Source organism: Sinocyclocheilus anshuiensis, unplaced genomic scaffold (genome assembly GCF_001515605.1).
Source record: "Sinocyclocheilus anshuiensis isolate Anshui unplaced genomic scaffold, SAMN03320099.WGS_v1.1 scaffold277, whole genome shotgun sequence".
In the NCBI taxonomy this organism is placed as follows: Eukaryota; Metazoa; Chordata; class Actinopteri; order Cypriniformes; family Cyprinidae; genus Sinocyclocheilus; species Sinocyclocheilus anshuiensis.
This window is the reverse complement of record NW_015536463.1, coordinates 499,170-519,670: the sequence shown is the minus strand read 5'-3', so window position 1 is coordinate 519,670 and position 20,501 is coordinate 499,170. Positions and strand designations below refer to the sequence as shown.

The 20,501-nt window shown below is 34.7% G+C and overlaps 1 protein-coding gene across 1 annotated transcript in view; it reads left to right on the top strand.

Annotated features, from left to right (window-relative positions):
- The first annotated feature begins 1,714 nt into the window (after window positions 1-1,714).
- The window catches only part of LOC107683855 (ly6/PLAUR domain-containing protein 6-like), a 25,965-nt gene continuing 7,178 nt past the window's right edge, over window positions 1,715-20,501 (top strand). The window contains exons 1-2 of the mRNA XM_016479936.1: window positions 1,715-1,848; window positions 18,200-18,356. Coding sequence (XP_016335422.1) covers window positions 18,248-18,356 — 109 coding nt within the window. The 5' untranslated portion in view covers window positions 1,715-1,848; window positions 18,200-18,247. The remainder of the gene's footprint in view (window positions 1,849-18,199; window positions 18,357-20,501) is intronic.

Genomic DNA, 20,501 nt, shown 5'->3' with positions numbered 1-20,501 from the left:
GGCCCCAGAGTTTTTCCAGAGGAAGTCAGTTGTCTTCAAAACACCACATTTTTAATTTTTTAACTATATTTATTATTTAAAATACAAATATTTAAAAACAATTATTTATTATCAATTATTAAAATTTATGTTTTGAAAAAATGCCTAAAAGTGTCAACAGCTTGTTTTATTGTTTTACTGATTTCTGCATGCCACATATCTTCATTCCTCAAGCGCATGTCACTTTTCATCAGACTCTCTGTCTTTAAGTTGGTAATTGTTGCCTTGGGGAAACATTTTGGATTTTTGTGGCATGGAGCATTTTACAACCTATTCATGGCATCAGTGCATATAATATTTGGTTTAGCACATAATTAGTTAATAACAAGTTGAGCAAGGCATATTTACTGCATGCATACATGATATAGTAATGTGTGAGGTCGATGCTTTTAATCAAAGTGATTCACTGTGCACTAATTAAAGAGACAGTCCTCTTGAAGCTACCTGGGGTTTAGGGTCTTGCTCAAAGGCACAGCAGTGACAGGGGGGTCTGTGATGCTCCCCGCTTTACGGGTCACCCCCCGCACAGCTTTTAACTCGTCCTCACAAATAATGTTTGCTTGCAGGTTTACGTGACCCAGGAGATACCAACTTGGACGCCATCAAAGACAATAGCTTGAGCTCGATATTAATACACTTACTGCAGGTAGATCTGTTGCTCTTTTTACTAACAGAATCACTTATGTAAATGTGAATTATCTGGCCATAGATCTGTTATCTTCCTAGATAGGGTACTTTTCCTCCAGGGTAAAAGACCTAGTTAGTATTTCTCCCAAAACAGTAAATAGCAACAAACCAAAACTAAATCAAAGCATTTTCCTGATTGCTTGTTTGCCATTATGGTCAATTTTCCTGATCCAGAGGTCATGTGCAGTCACTGAAGATTGATTTTCAGGTCAATTTAATATAATATTTAGTCATTTTTAAAATGTTGCAGATTTATGTAGCCAATGAGAATCTCTGAAAGTGTCACATATATTTTTAGACAAAAAAATGTTTTTATTCAAGGTGGTTCTATACACTTTGCCCCATGCGTAAGGGGCCTTTTACCATACATGTGTCATGATTTTAAATCACAACAAACTTTCTTTACCATTTCTTTTTACAAACATTTTGTGTCTCCATTAATATTCAGTAGAAAGAAGAATATTTTTGACTGTCAAGCTCCATTCTACCCTTGTGAAGAAATTAATCATTTCAGATAAGACGTTACAAAAAAAATATATGAATGCTGGATTGCAACCATTTATAAGCCTCTTTTTGTCAACAATTAAGCTATTTGGTTTAATTTGACATTTCACAGTCATTTACCGTGTTTTATCACCAGCAGAGGGCCAACTTAAAAAGGCTTTAAAATAGAACCATCGACTGAACGTTTTCCTGACAGATGAAATGTGGATTTATCTTAAAGTAGGATAAAAATGGATGCAGTGGATATAATTAGCTATAGGCTTATAATGTAAAGCTTATAACTCATCTACTTTACCAGATATTTTAGCCAAGGCTCCAGGTAGTGTGAATAAAACCCAGTACACTAGGTGTGTGTGTGTGTGTGTGTGTGTGTGTGTGTGTCTCTGTGTGTGTGTGGATCCATCGGGACGCGCCTCCTCTCGACCTCTGATAGGCGCAGCCGAGCGTCGCATCCGCCTTTTAGGAACCTTTGAGTTCACAGGGATTCAGCTCGGTCGTATCATGGGTACAGACAACTGAAAGGACACTATTGATATACATGACTCTCTTCGGTTCTTGCCATACAGGGATAAATCTGCCGTGCTAAAAGTTTGACTACAGTCGTTTGAATCATTTTCGGTAAGTAGCCGTAATCTTTTTATTTGACCTGCTGCGATTGGATTAATGCATGACAGAGCACCCCCTTTAAAATCTGAACAAATGTCATGTTTTCATCTCTAGAAGAGCGCTTTTTTGGTGTAAAATGAATTTCATTCACACCACCTCATGATCCAAACCACAGCAGAAAGATAGTAAACATAGTAAATAACAGCGGCAGCTTGTTTGACAGCGTTGCGTCAAAACTAGAACGCTTGCATTATAATCAATTAGACTGAAGCGCACGCTTGCGCTACACGCTTCCGATTATAATGGTGATTTACGTTCTAAAAATGTTAGGGATTTTAACGAAAAATAATGTTAAAAAATTGATAGAAAAAACATTGATTGAGATGACAGAACCATTACCTTACCATAGGCTGCTACACGGTAAAATAGGCTACGTTGTATAATAATGTATAATACATAATTATAATGTTAAATATTGTAACCATGTCTGTGGATTATAATGTATGGCTTTAAGAATGCAATATGTATATTTTATTGGTAAAAAATAATATTTGACCAATAATTTATTTATGGGGAATGGGGCAGTCCCAGAATTCCCTTCATATTTGTTTAGAATTGAAGTTCGTATCTTCTTATGTATGTAATCTGCTATGTAAACATGTGAGTGTTGTGAGTGATTTGTGTTGCCTTATATGTTATTTAGTTAATGTTGTATGCTAGCCTGATGTGTTTTGTCTTTGTGTGAATAACACTGTGCTCTGTATTTACATTATCTTCGATTACTGTTGCTGAAGAGGCATTTTGATGAACTATAAATTATCATGTGGCCATTTATTGTCCTCCTGTTTCATTCCAGTAAAATTTACAGTGACAAAAAGATTAAAATAGCTTAAATAGGTCTATATATTACCATTATATAGTTTAGTTACGTATAGAAACGTATAGTACAACTGTAAAATATCCTTTCACAAAAAGATATAAAAAAAGTTTTTTTCATTTATATATATATATTATAGTGTAGTTTGTTGCTTAACAATATAGATGTGGGTTTTACATTTAGCCTAGATTAGTTAGGAGTGCAAAAGTAAGACACAATGCCATTTTCAAAGGTCAAACAAAATGGTCATCCTGTCAAAAGTCATCATTGATATTTTACATTATATAAGTTCAATTAAACATACAAAGGGGTTGAAATTCAGCTCACTGTAAATTGCACTCTTAAATCTGTTCATATCTTTAACACAGTGCTGGCCAAAAAAGCAAGTTATATTCCATTCTCATTAAATGTGTGTATTTTGATGTTCTGTCAAAAGCAAGTGGTGACCTGTCATTCATTGCATTTATAAAAGGTCAGGAATGACCCTCCCTGCCCACCCTGATTTTATGCCATGTTCAGTGTCATGCATTTGCACTATATTATATGGAATCAGCAATGAAGCGCTCTTACATCTACCAGTGTGAATACATGCACGACAATGGATCTATAATATTTCATTTTAAAATATGCAGCAGGTGCATGGATGCAGCAGTGCATGTTATTTTTAGGAACGAGGCAGATTTTATTTGATATGGGTCGATCCCTTGGCTTGATGGAGCGTTGTGTGCAGCTTTGTGTTTGTCATGCTTGTAGGAGTGGTTAATTCAGTGTGTACGTATACATTGCTTCTTTCCATTTGTTCTCTGCATATCCAATACAAATACGTAGGCTGCTTATTATACAGTATGTAATACAAACATTTATTGATTAATGTTTTTTGGCTCACAGTCAATGTCTAATATTGACCGACCATGAGAATCTCTTCTTCTCATTCCAATGACCTTTTTATGAACGTGCCCGGACTGTTGTTTTTCTCTTTGTAGAGCCGATGCTTAATCTCATTAAGTTGTAATGCACCTGCGTGGGGCTGGAGAAGATAAACGACTCCATGCTCATTTACACAGTGAGATTTTTCAGCGCAGAAAATAGTCTGAAGCGCTTTTTATCTGTAGTCTGTGCAGGGGTTGTGTGAGTACAGACTCAACACAGGCAGCCAAGGACGCAACGGGAAGGAAGACTGCAAAATATTCTCACTTAGCAGGCAGTGAGAGGAAATCCATTGAGTTACTTATGAGCCAAGCTTCCTTTGATATCAGACAGGAGAAAACATTTCAGCTGTGGTGGAAAGCCCTTTTCTTACTGGTAAAACCCTGATGACATCACAGTGGCAGACAATTTCAGACAATGCAAAGTGAAAGTTCTGTTGTAAAGCATAGACTTGTACTGACATTCTCTTCACCTTCAAATATTTTATGTTTAATTAATTTTATTACGTGTTTTTGATCATTTATACTTAGTATTAGATTATAAAGTTTGAAATAATGTTATCATTTATCATTTAAATGTTAAATAAGCATCGCTTTTTATTTCTCCTCTTTCTTACTACTTGTTTCACTTCTGTTTCAGTTTTTTTTATAACAATTTCTTACTATGTGTCAGTAAGTTGTTGTTATTTTAGCATCTGTGTTTGGCTCAGTGTTATTTTTTTAGGATTACTGATAAACTAATGTAGTTTGATTTGTATTAGTTATCTATTTTAGTTTTAGTTACAGTTGTTGTAATGTTGTCATTTTATTAGTTTTTTATTATGACTATAAATTTTTTATTAAGTTTTAGTTTTATTTAATTTGAGTTATTTCAGTACTCAATATATATATTGAATGTATTTATATATATGTACATGTATATGTATATGTGTGTGGCTGTACATACACATATGTAGTTGTTTTTTGGTGTTTGGCTTAGTGTTATGTTAGAATAATTATTATACTCATACCTTTTGTTCTTTTAATATTTTGAATTGTTTTTAGCTTTATTTTTTTGTTTTCATTTAAATGTTTAGTTTTCAAAATGTTGTTGTATGCATTTGTCATTTTTATTTAATTTCTTTTATTTTCTTAAATGTGTATATATATATATAATATTTATAGAGTTTTAGATTTTAGTTTTAATTACTTTTTCTTATTTGTAAGTCGCTTTGGGTAAAAGTAAAGTAAAAAAGTAAATATATATATAGTGTATACTGTATGTAGATAATAACCATAACTGAGATTAATATATGATGTGAATGTATTAGTTTATGTATATAATTAACTATTGCATAATGTTGATCTAGCTCATACAAGTGTTACCAGTACTGGTTTAAAATCATATAGTACATCTGTAAAGCAATTTTCAGTGTTAAATACGCTAAAGCCTATAGTCTCGTCCAGTCAGGGGCAAAGGAAATGCATTGTCTCCTGCAAACATGCATAGGAAGAATGGAATTATAGAGTGATGTGTGTCTAAAGCCCATCTGTGGACGGTCTGATTTTGTGGTGTTGCTGCAGTCTTGGTTGAAGGGACTCGGTCAGAACAATGAATTCAAGAAGAAAATGTTTAAGAAATGAAAGGGTCCTCACCAGCGTGAAAAATGCATTTGTCTTCGTTTTTAAAATCCCAGTGCCCGCATATGATTTATCATCCATTAGTTCTCCTGGGTTCACTTTATCTGGATGGGGGTGGTGTAACTCAAGACCATCTCACGCATAGGCTTATATGCTATTTTCTGTAAATATAAACTGAAGAGATTTGCTTCATGAGCTGTTTGTAAAGCAGTGAAGATTAGTAAATATGAGATACAGACTGTAGTTGTAGTTTGTGTTATAAAATAGGTGCTCAGGCATGTTTTAATTTTCAGAAAAGGGTCAGACTTCTTTTACGATTAATTAAATGTGCAGCTAATTAGCAAGTTCTAAGTGCAAGACTTTACTGAAACATTTACAGCAGTATATAGTGACTGAAAGAGTGACAGAAAGAGAAACAAGAGTGCAGAGCTGTTTTGCAATATACATTATTATTATTATTATTATCATCATCATTATTATTATTATTACTCGTGTCACACAACCACAAGAGCCCAACACATTTTCAACAGCGTAGAAAATCCCCCGAAGTGTCCATCTGTCCATTAAACAATAATACTGCGAGAAACTTGTTTCATTCTGTTGATACTTCTGAAAAGGTTTTTAATCAAGTAGATCCAAATGTAAATGGAAATTAATCTTAAGCATCTTATTTAGTTTTAATTTTGAATGACTAAACCTGGTTCTCGCCGTGAACATAACCAGAGGAAGGAAGAAAAACCCCCGACAGCAGAACTTGGATTTAGTTTTAGTCATATTTTAGACATCCGAGCTGTTTTAGTTTTAGACTACAGACTAAATATCATAATATTTGTGACCCTCTCTGTGAAATCCAGGCTAAAGTCTCAAAATTATCATTTTGAGCCATTTATTTCACTATGATTTCAATCTTTGACATGGTCTAACTCAGCTAGTATTAAAGATATCAAGGTTACATTTTCACAGAATGTTCTTTACCTTATGAAGGAAGATTTTATGTAGAAAACAGTTGATCACAAAAAAATGACTTTAGCTGGGTTTTCACAGACAGGGTCACATTTTTTTATGCAAATACATATCCACAACTGGCCTGAAACTCTCGCACACTGACTCTGTTCAATAATTATTCAGCCCTGTTAATAACTCTGCTTTGAAGAGTGATGGAGAAATCTGACATCTTGTTAGTTAGGGTTTGATGGATTAGCTTTACCTGCCAACCAGTTTGTGGATTCCACTCTGTCTGTGTGGATACTTTCCCTTATAGACACTTGTGACAGGAAGGCCCACATATTTGCATGTCCTCTGACCCCAAGAAACAGTTGAACACCTGATAACATGTTAGAGCCGGGGCAGGTGTTTCTCCAGATGGCCAGCCGAGAAACTGAAAGTTGTTATTTGAGACCTTCTAATGACAAGGGTATGGAAGCATTTAGAGTTATATGGGTCTTTATTACTGATGTATGAGGGTGGTTTTCTGACGGCATGATGCAGGCTGCAGGAATGTCACGGGAATGTTAGATCTGGTCGTTGTGGAGTGTTTTGAATCTCTTGGATCATGTTAATGGATTGCATTACATTTAATGATGTTACTGTGTGTTGTGTCTGGATTTATCTTTTCATTTACTCTTTTTGAATAGTTAAACACATGCTAGTATTATTGCTTGCAGTCACTCTGGATGTCAGGAGCATCTTTTTTCTTTAAATAATCTTGTAATACCCACAATATATCACCTTTTTACCATTGCGTGACCATCAGAGGTCTGATAAAGCGTCCCGTGTCGTAGTGGGGGAGTGAGCGTTCAGTGCTCCATGTGCTGATCGGACCCGCCATTACCCAGAGTGCCATCTCAATGGGGACGGTGAGGCAGAAGACAGAGCGATGGCTTCATCTGACCCCTTTGTTTACCCTCACCATGTCGAGGAACTTGACAAAGGCTGATGGTCTTTGGATAATGACACTTCTCTTTGGGCTGAATACATAACAAACGCTGTTCATCGGGGCGTAAGGGAGAATCCCTCAACGCTGTGCATTACTTATGCTCTTTTTGAATTATTTAGCAAAGTTTGTTTAGCGTTAACTGCATGAGTGACCAGGCAAAGATCACTATCACTGAGTCAGTGCTAGTCGGCCTGAGGCGCCCGGCGCTCTTAATGCATCTGTTATTTTTGCATGTTATGTCCTATTATTCCATTATTTTCATTTTCAAGTCTTTTTAGCTTTACGACATGATATATGTATTTTTTAGGTAAGTCACTATGGAGAATATTCTGGTCAGAGAGGACTATGTAAAACTGTGTGGTGTTAAGGAGCTTTTGGCAGATTTGGATGCTAATTAGCTGCTCTTGAACCCCATTTGAATGCTTTACTGAACAGATGTATCCGATTTGTCTTACGGAGGCCTTTTTGCACCCTGTAGTGAAGCTGCTGCCATCTTTTGTCTGTGTATGACGATTTATATGTAGTCTGTTAATACACTTTGTACCAGGATTTGAACAACAAGGCTCATTCACCTCAGTCAGTGTGTAGTTCAATATCAGTGTAATGAGATATATTTTGAAATTTATTTATTATGAAATCAAGCATTTCATTCAGCACTTCTTTCATTCATTTATTATTCAACAGAGACCGATTAACCTGATCAAAAGTGACAGTACAGACTTTTAAATTGTGACAAAAGATTTTTTTTTAAATAAATGCTGTGCTTTTGAACTTTCTTTTCATCGAAGAATCCTGAAAAAAAGAATACTATTATTATTTTCTTAAGCAGCAAATCAGCATTAGAATGATTTCTGAAGGATCATGTGACACTGATAAAATTCAGCTTTGTCATCACAGGAATAAATTACAATTTAATATATTCAAATAGAAAAATGGCATTGTAATATTTCACAATATTACTGGTTTTACTGTATTTTTGATCAAATAAATGTCAAGTCAAGTCATCTTTATTTATCTTTCTTTATTCTATATAGCGCTTTTAACAATACAGATTGTGTCAAAGCAACTGAACAGCATTAATTAGGCAAATAGTGTGTCAATAATGCAAAATGACAATAGTAAACACTCATTTTTCAGTTAAAGGCAGTTCATCAAAGAAATATAGAGCTGAGTATCATCAGCATAACAGTGAAAGCTAACACCGTGTTTCCTGATGATATTTCCCAAGGGTAACATGTATAGCGTGAAGAGTAATGGCCCTAGTACTGAGCCGTGAGGTACTCCATACTGCACTTGTGATCGATATGATACCTCTTCATTCGCTGCTACGAATTGATGGCGGTCTATGGAGCCTATGATGAGGCTTGTTTGTTTAAAAAAAAGTCTTAATAACCCCAAACCATTGACCAGTAATATATAGTAATATAGATATATATTTCAATACCATAAAACATTTAAACAAATCTGTAAAACTGTATTATTATTATTATTATTATTATTACATTTTTAACATTCATTTTCAGGTTTTATAGGATTTTCTGTTCGGCTTGATCATGATATTGCATTTAATATCGTAAATTAAACTACATCAACCTAGAACTAGAGTTTACATACAAAAGAATTAAACATTAAGAAGGATTCAGCAGAAGGAGATTATTGTACTTCCTCACAAAGTGATTGCAGCCCTTTTTCTCAGGGACGCTATACGTCCTGTATATTTTTGAATGAGTGTCATAATCTTGTTTGTTTGTGACTGGAAGAAATGTAGATTCTCCCCTCTTATGTGTTACAGTATAGTGGTTAAATAAAAAAATAAAAATAAATGCTGCTTAAAGTTAAAAAGTAATATGCTGCTATTTTTGCCATTTCGCTTTGAACTCCATATGTATGCAGTCAATCTTGGTGTTGTCTTGTAGGGTACATTTCTCCCTCTTCAGCATCAGCAGCAGATACTATCTCAGCATGCCTCCAGAGCTTTTCCATTTCCTTTTAAGTTTTTTTCTTTCCTTGAGAATGCTTAGCTGGATTCTTGCAGATAATTCACATTGCAAGCATTTACAGTGCTTTTAACCTGATGCTTAATAACTTGAACATTTGGACTGAAAAAAAATTGTATACATTGATTTGTATATTCTGTTTTTTTAGTTGATGTTCTTTGATATTACTCAATGACATTTTAAAATTTGAGGTGAATGTCCTTATTGTCATTCCTTGTAAATACAATCCTGTCATCCCACTTTCACTGCAGACATGAGCTTCAAAACCCCAAGCCTAATTGTAGAGGTTTTTCACTGGTATGTTTTTGATTGCCATCTCAAACCTTTCATGTTTACACAACAAAAAAAAATTATTCATGGCTGGATGCTTTCCACAGGTTGTCTGTTTTGCAAAAACATAGGCGTATACTTTTTTGATTCATCTTATTCCATTCATTTAGACCTTGGAACAGACATAGTGGTGTTATGTTTGGGCAATTTGTGTTACTAATGTTCTTTGACATGGTATGTTGACTGAATCACAAGCTCCTCCAGTGTCAGGTGATCTGAAATATTTAATTTCAATGATGTCTGAACTGAAGATGTTTACATGTAAACATGCACAAAAGCCTCATAGTTGAGAGCAGAGCGTGTTTTCCCCCATCTGATTAATCTCAGTCACACTCTGTCCGTGATCACGGAGTGTAAATGTCTTGTTGGGAGAATGTGAGGTTTTGCCATCTGAGCCCCAAAGACAAAAGAGGGAGCAAATCCTTTCATGAACATTCCTAATTAGCCCCCGTTTGCCCTCTTATCCTGTTATGGTTTTGCTGGCCCAAAGTTCAAGGGAATCAAACTTACCCCACCCACTTGGTTTTCTACAGCTGCCACAAGGATATTTTATCCCTTCTTCAGTCTGACCCCCCCCACCCACACACACACACACACACAAGCCAAGGCATTATTGTATCTGCCCTACCCTGCAAAGAGCTTAAGTCTTTTTCCTAGTTTCAAGAAGCGGAGTCACCGAACCCAAAGAGAGAAGAGATACTATTGAAGAGGTCATATGATATAGCAGAATCAATTAATCCCAAATCTACAGGAGCAAAACAGATGAATCAATAACTTAAGAAAATATATCACAATAGAAAAAGATTATTACAGGGCTAGTTCACCCAAAACTAAAAATTCTGTTATTATTTACTCACTATGGTTATCATAGTTTACTAAATCTAAGACTGAAACTAAAATTAAAACCATAAGAAAATCATTACTTGAAATAAAATAAAATAAAATATACATTAACGGAAGTACAGTAAAATATAAAAAGGCAGCATTTCGTATTTTAATTGTTTAACTAGATATTTTAAAATAACTAAAACTAAAATAGAAATAAAATGAACACAAACAATATAGACATTATATATAAGCATGCAGTGAGACCCTTTGTTAAATAAAAAATAATATTTAATAAATAATTTTTAAGAAATAATAATAAAATATAATATCAAACTACTAATTTTATTTTTATTTACTTTTTTTTAATTCTTTATTGGTGCTTTCTTCTGGATTATTACATTAGGACAGTTGTATGACTGACATTTTGACTTCATGTCCACCCAAAAATATTAAAATGTTGTATGAATGAAAATGTATTCCCCCAAACTTAAGCATGCAGCATATGGCACGTTGTGTCATATTAATATTGTTCCAACAGTGATAATTTTAAACAGAGACTCAGCATTGTGAAGCTGATTTTCCATTGTGTTATTCTGCGCTACAGTACATTGGATCTTTGAACGTGTCAAGAGACTGAAGAGGGGATTAAAAATTATACAGCTGAACTGGACCACTTCAAACGAATAGTGCCGGATTAGTGTGTGTGTGTGCTTGTAGGATTTCAATTAGTTGGTGTGTGATTCTGATCCAACGTGACTCCTTTGGTTTTGGCCAGGTGCACTATAGGGCAGAGGCATTGCTCGGTGCCATTTGGCTTTGTTGAGATGGCATTGTGCTCTCTCAAATGAATGGAGATGTGCAGCTTCATCTGTGTTATTTTCCATTCTTGTTGTATTGTGGCTTTCCAAGGAATTTAGCTTTACAATAAACTGTTTTGAATATGTCATGCAATATTTTCTATTCATGGCATAGATAAGGATTGTGCTATTGTCCTATGTAATATCAACCTCTTGCATAATGCACTTTCTAGTATAATGTTTTCCTTCTAGATAGAAAGAAGAAGAAATACTGAGATTCAGGTGTTTGTAGAAGACTGGAAAAGACTTGCAGCTTGTGGCTTCTTCGCCGCTCTTCTCCTTTCACTTATCAAACCTGTGCGAAATCTGGTCCAACAAGTTTTGGAAGTCACAAGAGAGGCTTTGCATTTATTTCCCTCCATTAATGGGAGTGACTGCCATTCACAGGCCGATTCACAACCCAGAGTATCGTGTTTCTGACCTGAGTTAGTCTTACTCACCTGGCAGTGGCTCAGGCAGGAACTCCAGGGCCCTTGACCTGCTGGGAGCCTCTTTACTCTATCCTGCTGGGTCTGAGTCAGCCAGTGACCTGCAGTAATGAGATGACATGAATGTGACTGGATGTGTCATGCTGTACAGAGAGGAAACCAGGCTTTCAGAGAGTCATTCTTGCATGGTGTATTACAGGTGCTAAACACTAAAATAAGCTCTTTTGCTTTAAAAGTAGCGTAATACATGCAGTCAAATGAGTAATGTTGCATGTTTTGGAGTGAATTGTTCTTTTTTTTTTTCAACAATGGCTCAGCCAAAACATCAGAAATTGCAATATAGATTTAAGCATACTATCAAAAGTGATAGTAAAAGCTTTCTATTTTAAATAAATACTGTTCTGTAAATATTAAGCAGCACGACTGTTTTCAACATTGATAATAATTAGAAATATTTCTTGAGCAGCAAATCTGCATATTAGTATGATTTCTGAAGGATCATGTGACACTGAAGACTGTTGTAATTACTGCTGAAAAATCAGCTTTTATTTCCATCACAGGAATCAATTAGGCCCTACATTAAAATATATTCAAATAGAAAACAGGTGTATTGAATTGTAATAATATTTCACAATATTACTGTTTTTACTGTATTTCTGATTAAATGAATTCAGTCTTTCTGAGCATAAAAGATTTAAAAAATCATACCCACCCCAAACTTTTAAACGGTAGTATATTTCAACAAATTCAGCAAAGTCTCATTTGTTTCTATTATTTCATTTTAGCAGAACACATCTGAGACTGAAAGTATATACTTAAAGGAATAGTTCACACAAAAGTGAAAATTTTGTCATCAGTTACTCTCTGTTTTATGTTGAACATAAAAGAAGATATTTTGAAGAATGCTGGTAATCAAACAGTATCCACAATAATTCTTACCCTGCTGTGGAAGTCAATGGGTACCATCAACTGTTTGAATCTTCAAAATATCTGCTTTTGTGTTCGACATAAGAAAGAAACTTATACAGGTTTGGAACGACACGAGGGTGAGTAAATGATGAAAAAAAATTAAATTTTTGGGTGAACTATTCCTTTAAATGAAGTACTGTATAAAAGAAAACATTTGTTGTAGTTGTAAATTAATGTAGTATGGTATGCAGATGTGTTAATATCATAGATTAATGCACATGGACATTGTAGAGACAGGAAGTGAAGACAATTTTATGTAAAATGTTGTTTAATCTCACTGAAAGAGGATGCCTAAATGTACCAGTGGTGGTATATGGACACATATTTATCTCTCCTTAGTGACTTTTGCCTGAAAAACATTTGCATTAAGAGGGTCAGAGATGCCTTGGAAGCAGTACAGACAAAATCAAGTAAGTGCAAAAGGCCATTTTGCTTCTGAACCAGGTTCATGTTGTGCTAAAGTGTTTGCTCTCCAGTTATGCTTTAATGCAGCATGATCCTCTTCAACACTCTCCAAACAACAGAATAGTCTGCTTAAACAAACCGACAACTGCAGTTTCTATTTTCCAGAGCGACTCGCAGGCGTGTAGGCTTTGATGACAGGTATTGCTCATGGCAGGCACCTGGCACAGCTTTAGAGGAGATGGGGCACTGCAGTTCAACCTCAGGCACTTCCTGATTGGTCTGGAAGGTTGCCTTTGAATGTCAGAGTAATTATTATGTGCCTTGTTTGGAAACTGAAGTATTTAAATTAAAGTTTGACTGGCATGAGTTGCAGTTGCCATTATTGTGATTAGAATGTCAACTCTTGAAATGAAATTATTCAAATAATTATGAAGAAAAGTCTGCTGGACTGCAAGTGCCACACAAATGTACGTTAATATATTTTAAAATGTAATTTATTCCTGTGAAGGCGAATCTGAATTTTCAGCAGCCATTACTCCAGTCTTCAGTGTCACATGATCCTTCAGAAATCATTCTCAAAAACTACCCTTACCAAAAAGTAGTATACTTCAAGTTTATTTTTATTAAGTATACTTAAGTAAAGTTCAAGTATATTTTTAAGTATACTTTATGTAGCAAGTACAAATATCAGTGTACTAGTAGTATACTTGTAAGTGTACTATTTCAGTACTCCTTGGGACTAAATTGGCCCACTTTCTAGTATATAAAAGTATACTTTTAAGTATACGTTAAGTATAACAGTAGTACACTTTAAGTACACAACTAGTTTACATCAATATTTTTAGCTTGTACTGCAACTATACTAAAAGTGAACTTATAGGTATACTGATTTTTAGTAAACCTATATAGTATAGTATAGTATAGTATAGTATAGTCTCAGTAAACTACTAGTTTAGTAGTTTTATACTGCAAGTATACTCGTAAGTTTTCTTTAAGTGAACTTTACATCATACTTTAAGTATACTACTATGTCCTAATTTAGGTATTAATTTGTATATATTTTGTTATATAAATATCTGAACATACAAAACACCAAAAGAAAGAACAGGGTATCTGTATGAATTGGATTCAGAATGATAATCAAAACGTAGATAGAGTCGATCAACACCCCAAAGCTTGACAGTCATTACTACCTCTTCATTGGTCGACCTTACATCAACTTTACACAGTTTTGATGCTGTTTTATGTCTGATGATCATGTTAGAATACATGTGGAAGCATCTGTTGTTTCGGTTTCTTCTTCACTTGTGTTTTTTGCAAATTCTGTAGAGAAAATGTGTACTAGTGCCCCCTAAATTATAACAATGAAAACATGAATTCTAGGAGCACAAGTATAGCTCAAATATATTTTGACTTTTTCTAAGTAGGCTATAAGTCAAGTATACTTAAATGTCAGTTTAAGTATATTTCTGAGAAGTAGACTAAAAGTATACTTTCCTATTTTTTAGTTTAAAAGAAGTATACTAATAGCACACTTGAATGAACTTCTTTTTCGTAAGGGTATTCATGTTGAAAGCAGTTGTGCTGCTTTTTTTTTGTGGTAATGTGGAAATGTTTTTCCTCAGGGTTCTTTGATTAATAATGTACAAAAGAACAGCATTTATTTGAAATAGAAACTTTTTTTGTTACATTATAAATGTATTTACTGTCCCCTTTGATCAATTTAATGAATTGAAAATATTTAAAGAAAAGGTCTTATTTACTCCAGACTTTTGAACAGTAGTGTATGCACGTAAAGTTATGTCTCAGTCCTTCACTGTTGTTGGTGATCTCTTATCAACCATGTTCTCAGAGTTGTGGCCTGGACAGCTGTTGCTTGATAGTCTTGGACATTAGACTCCCAAATAACAGATAAAGCTGAATAAGATGACTCTGGTCTGAGGACACCTGTGTGTTGAAACTAAATCCATGTTTTCTTATCAGTAGGATGTCTTTTTGTTACTCTAGGCTTTCCTTACTGAACTTATTCCCTCTTCATGTCACAGTCTCATACTAGGGTGATTTTATCAGAGATTCAGATTATTTCACCTGCAGGCATTCTCTATCTAGGCTAAAAATTGGCTATTTAAGTGTAGATTTTTGTAGTTGGCCAGATAATATATTTAACATATATATCTATCTTTATAGTTAGATATAGTTAATAGATACACTAGATATATTTCACCAAAAAATGTAAATAGTTTACTTCAAGCATATTTTTTTCTTTTGTGAAACAGAGAGCATTTTTTTGTGCTGCTCTGTTCCATAAAATTAAAGTGAAAGCAGAGGCTGTCAAACTCCCAAAAGATAAGACATCAAAATAAAAGTAACATTAATTGGTTCATATGACTACTGTGCTATTTTCCATATCTATTGTAGACTTGATTTATAGTGCATGTTTTTCATTTTTCTATCTTTATTTATTTATTTATTTTTATTTTTTTGGAGCTTGACTGACCCTGATCTTACATTTGCTTTCATTGTTTAAAAAAGAGCAGCATGAACACTTATCACCTTTTGCGTTCTTCTGAAGAAAAAAGTTTTACAGGTTTGGAACAACATGAGGGTGAATAAATGATGACAGAACTTCCATTTCTGGGTGGACTATCCCTGTAATCGTAGAAACGTCAATTGCACAAATGTGTCATTAAGTTAATTACTTTTAATTCATCATAACACCTGGCTTTTTCATTTAAAGATTTATCACCATACATCTGCATCTGTTATCTCTGTTCAGCATCCACGTGAATCACATTTCCACGTGTTAAATTCGTACTAATATAATACTGAAAGCCCAGGGGAAAATCCAATTCATTATCTTCAGACTTAACTTATTATAGAGGTCACCACATTTATCAAAGGTGTGTCAAAACATACTTAAATTGTTTGTTGACATTCCCAGTTGACGAACAGCTTGTGGGACCAATCTGCAGCTAAAAACGAAAACCGATATGTACTTCTGTGCTCCTTTTCAATACCGCCTTTTAGACCTTCAGCGGTGAAAAGGATCACTTTGAGGAAACCTGATGCTCTCTAACATGGCTGTGCTGTGCCACGCTACATTGTCTGAGAGGTCAGGAGCTACACAGCAACAGGAGCTCAAGGCTGCCCAGTGTCGGTCTGTTTAATCATTTTTCTGAAACCAGCATGGCTAACACAATAAACATGAGGAAATCTGTTTTTCCCGCCTTAGACGGGAAAACCATTAAAATCCTACTGGACATGTATAACTTTAGGGACTCTTATCAGTTACTCTCTTTAACAGTAGTCTATACTAATACATTAATTGCACTGATTTGTATCAACTTTGAATGGATGCAGAGAAAAAAAAAGAAAATTGATTACTATTATTATTATTATTTTAGTTTTTATATAAAATACAGTTCTAAGGGTTTTGGTTTTTACACATCTGTGTTCACAGAGATATGCTGGGATTGTTGCTCTTGATTAAATGGGAATGACTTGCTAAATCAAAGGAAGGTCTAATCCTTATTAATGAACCACAGAAAGTACCAAAAAGTGGCTATGCTTTGAAGATGTGCTTTCTTGCCTTCCAGGTTCAGATTTGTAAGTGAATGAACTGATGGAGATGGGAAAAAAATGAAAAATGGCTACGTTGCTGCTGTTTGTCTTCATTTAATATTAAACGTCAAGGAGCTGTTTTGGTCTGGTATGCTGTAAATTTTAAGCAAATATCTCATGAAAAGAGTGCTCTGATTCGCTGATATACCTGATGACTAAGATATAATCTCATAAAGTTTACAGGGGTTGTTCTTTACAAGAAGAGTGGGGTCCATTTCAACAGTTTTTTGGTTGAAGGATATTTTTTACTTCATGTTGAAAGTAAATTGAATAGCTTTCTCATGCTAGGATTTATGAAGTCAGCTTTTTTCCCCCATAGGGAATTAAATTAGTGAGTTGTAAACAAAGTTAGAGAAATTGATTCACCAAAATGAATGGATTAATTACTGTCCGGCTCGCCATCTGACTTGCTGAAGAAAGCACACAAAGCGGTTTGGTCAAGCACTTCTGAAAAATGTGTAATCTGCCCCAGCTTTTGTTTCAGTAATGTTAACCACAGAGCTTTATGTTTAAGCCAAGTGCTTTTCTCCAGGCTTATTTTAGTCTATCAGACGGATTTTTGTTGAACAAGTATCGCTCCAAAAAAGCACCATAGATCCTTCTCATTTTTCAACCTTTGTAATAAAGCAATAAGCCCTGTGAAGCCGTGGTTTACAGTGAATTTATAACAGCTAAAGCGGAAGCGAAGCTGTTATAAATTCACTGTAAACCACATTTTCACGGGGTTTATTGCTTTTATAAAACAGTTATTCCATATACGTAGTAAGGTTTCACAGAATAAAACAGAGCAAATAAAGTGTAATGATATAAATAAAAAACAGTAATCTTCCACCAAACAATGTAGTTCCTCAGAATCAGTTGTGGTTCCAACAAAGTGGTTGCTGAGCAACACACAGAAGTAAACAAAGGTGTATGTTTGTAGAGTAATTTACAACAGCTTCAAACGTGGCTCAACCAATCAGAATCAAGGACCCGAACTATCCGTTTTATTAATTTTATTTTATTTAAATAAATGTGCATAGTGAAAATGAAATTTGATTATTTTGTACTTTTAAGTAAAAATGTTTAACTTTTTTTTTTAAGGCAAATGGTAATAGAATCTATTAAAAATATGCCACATGAACATTCTGTTCCATTAAATTTGATCACATTTAATAGACTATAAATATACAACTATCCATTTTGTGGTGTTCGTCAAAGATGTCATTGTGAGCATGGCATTCAGTAATTGAAAACAATAGATGAGTGTTTGTTCTGCTGCCAACAACCAAAGCGAACGGCTAAGAGGGTCACTGTTGCTGAGGGTCAGGACATTGGCAGACTGCTGACATTGTTATTGATATAATGAAGCACTTGCTGGAATAACAAGTATGCCTCTTTGTGTCCGGTGTTCTGGAGAGGGATAACACTGCTTTTGAACTGCTTTAATCCTATAGAGTTTCCTTTCTATCTTCAGCAGATGTCTCTTTAATCCCTTGTTAAACTTTATTTATTTGGTGCCTATAGTTAAGTTGTTTCGTATGGCCCTGGTTGTATGTTTTTTAATAAATGGTTATTTTGTTTCTTTAGGTGCCGTGTTGGATCTGGGTCCCTGCTCATGTGAGTTTTCCTCCAGCTATGGAACCCTGGCCTCTCATGGCCTGGGGCCTAATGCTGACCGCCATCATCAAAGCAGTTCAATCGAGGGACTTCACAGAAAAAGATATTATTTTTCTCCATCCCTCAAGTAAGTATTTCTTCTTAGATTCTGCCAAAGTCTTGAAAATGAAATAGATATAATCCATGTTTTTCCTGGGTCATCTGGAAGATCAAAAGGGTCAGACATCAGTTGTCAGTCATGACTTCTATAGAGCCTTTAAAGGCTGGTGTGGAGCTGCTAGACCTTCAGGCTCTGAATGCAGATTTATTCCAAATATGGTGTTCTAGATTTTATATTGTGTCCTAATAGTTGGCCTTCCAGGATGTATCAGTGGTTGAGCACCAAGCCAGTGATCCATAGCTAAACTCAGCGTCTCAGCTGACACACCAGCTGTGTTAAGATCCCCCACCCTGACACTCATGGATTGCCCACCATCCCTGCTGATGCTAAATCAATTGTTTAGAGCATGTGGCATTGGCCATGGCGCCATGGGTCAGAGTAGCCTTTTCTGCCCGAGATTTTTTGCTTCTTTGGGCCTCATTTGATTTGTGTCTTGAAATGCTTAAAATGGCTGTTGCGCTCATCAAATATATAGGTAAATGTTTCTAATAACATTCATCAAGTAATTAACAAAAATGAATGCATTATGTCATTTTAACAATATCCAAACAAATACTTAAACTATTGTTCAAAAGTTTGGTGTTGGTAAGTTTATTGTAATGTTTTTGAAAGAAGTCTCTTTTTCTCTTATTTGAAAATACAATAAAAAAGTACCATTACGAAATAGTATTACAATTTAAAATAATTGTTTTCTATTTGAACATATTAGTGTTGAAAATAGCTGGGCTGTTATATTTTTGTGGAAACCAAGATGCATTTTTTCAGGATTCTTTGATGAATAGAAATTAATTAATGTATTTACTTCAGATCAATTGATCAGTCTTTGACTTAAAACATATATAGATATATTTGGATATATACAAATATAAGTTGTATAATATAGTACATATGCACAACTTACATATAAATAAATACTTTAGAATGTATATTAGTGAAAGAAATAAGACTTTCCGAACATTTTCCATTTAGAAATGGAACCAGAATCATTACATTACTCATGGTTCCCATTCCTAATTTTCCTATATATATATATATTTGAATGTACTGATATTCTATGCATTACATGTTTGTCAATTACTTATATTGATAGTTACAATAATTTGTTACCAGTTCCTATTTACATATGTGATATCTCAGAATCAATTGGTTACATGTGGTAATGTTCACGTACAATTTGGCTATAATGAAAGAGACTAGAGGTTGGTTTCAGTTCTGTTGAGAGAATTAATCTCTGAAATTCCAAACTCTTTCATCACAGTGAGCAGGACCTCCCAAAATCCTTTTAGCTGTGTGCCGGCTCGCCAGTGTGCAGCTGGAGATATCCGTATCTGCTCAATGTCCCAGCGGGGATTGAGAGAGAGTGTGTGTGTGTGTGTGTGTGTGTGAGAGAGAGATAGAGGAGAGAGAGAGAGAGAGGGGGGGGTTAAAACAAATCAGTTCTTATGAGATCCCAAAATAGTTGTGTACCAGCAGCGATTTTGTGACCTGCCAACGTGATCTCATGATAATTCGTATGTATTTTACGTAAAATGTGGTTCTATAAAACGTACATTTACTTACGTATTTTCAGAATTTAAACGTACAAAACTGACGTATTGACGACACCTAAAAATGAATCCTTATGAATATTGAAATCGCGGCATTAATTTTATTAGTTTTTAGTTGTCATATTAATTACCTTGTTTTCAATTGCATTATTAAATTGTTTAACGTTACTCATTTACTTATGAAATGATAACATTTCGTTTTGTTGTGATTTCTGCTGCCAGCTCGTTTCCAAGAATATGCCTACATAATGTTAAACACTTCACTTTAAACCTTAAAATAAATAAATTTTCTGCAATCGTTTAACCTTTACTTGTCATGTAATGTTTACTTTGATTGCCATGGGCCACAAAAGGCGTTTTCTCCGACATGCTGTGACTGACAATAGACCTATAAAATACACCAAAAACGCAACATAATTAGGAAATGAAACTATTTTATTAGTGCGCTGTAATCCAAATCTTCAGAGTCCATACGACTGTGAAGAACAGACCCAAATCCAAGCCTTTTTTCGGCGATCTGCTTCTCCATCCCGAGCAGCGAGTCCAGTGACTGTGAGCAGCAAAG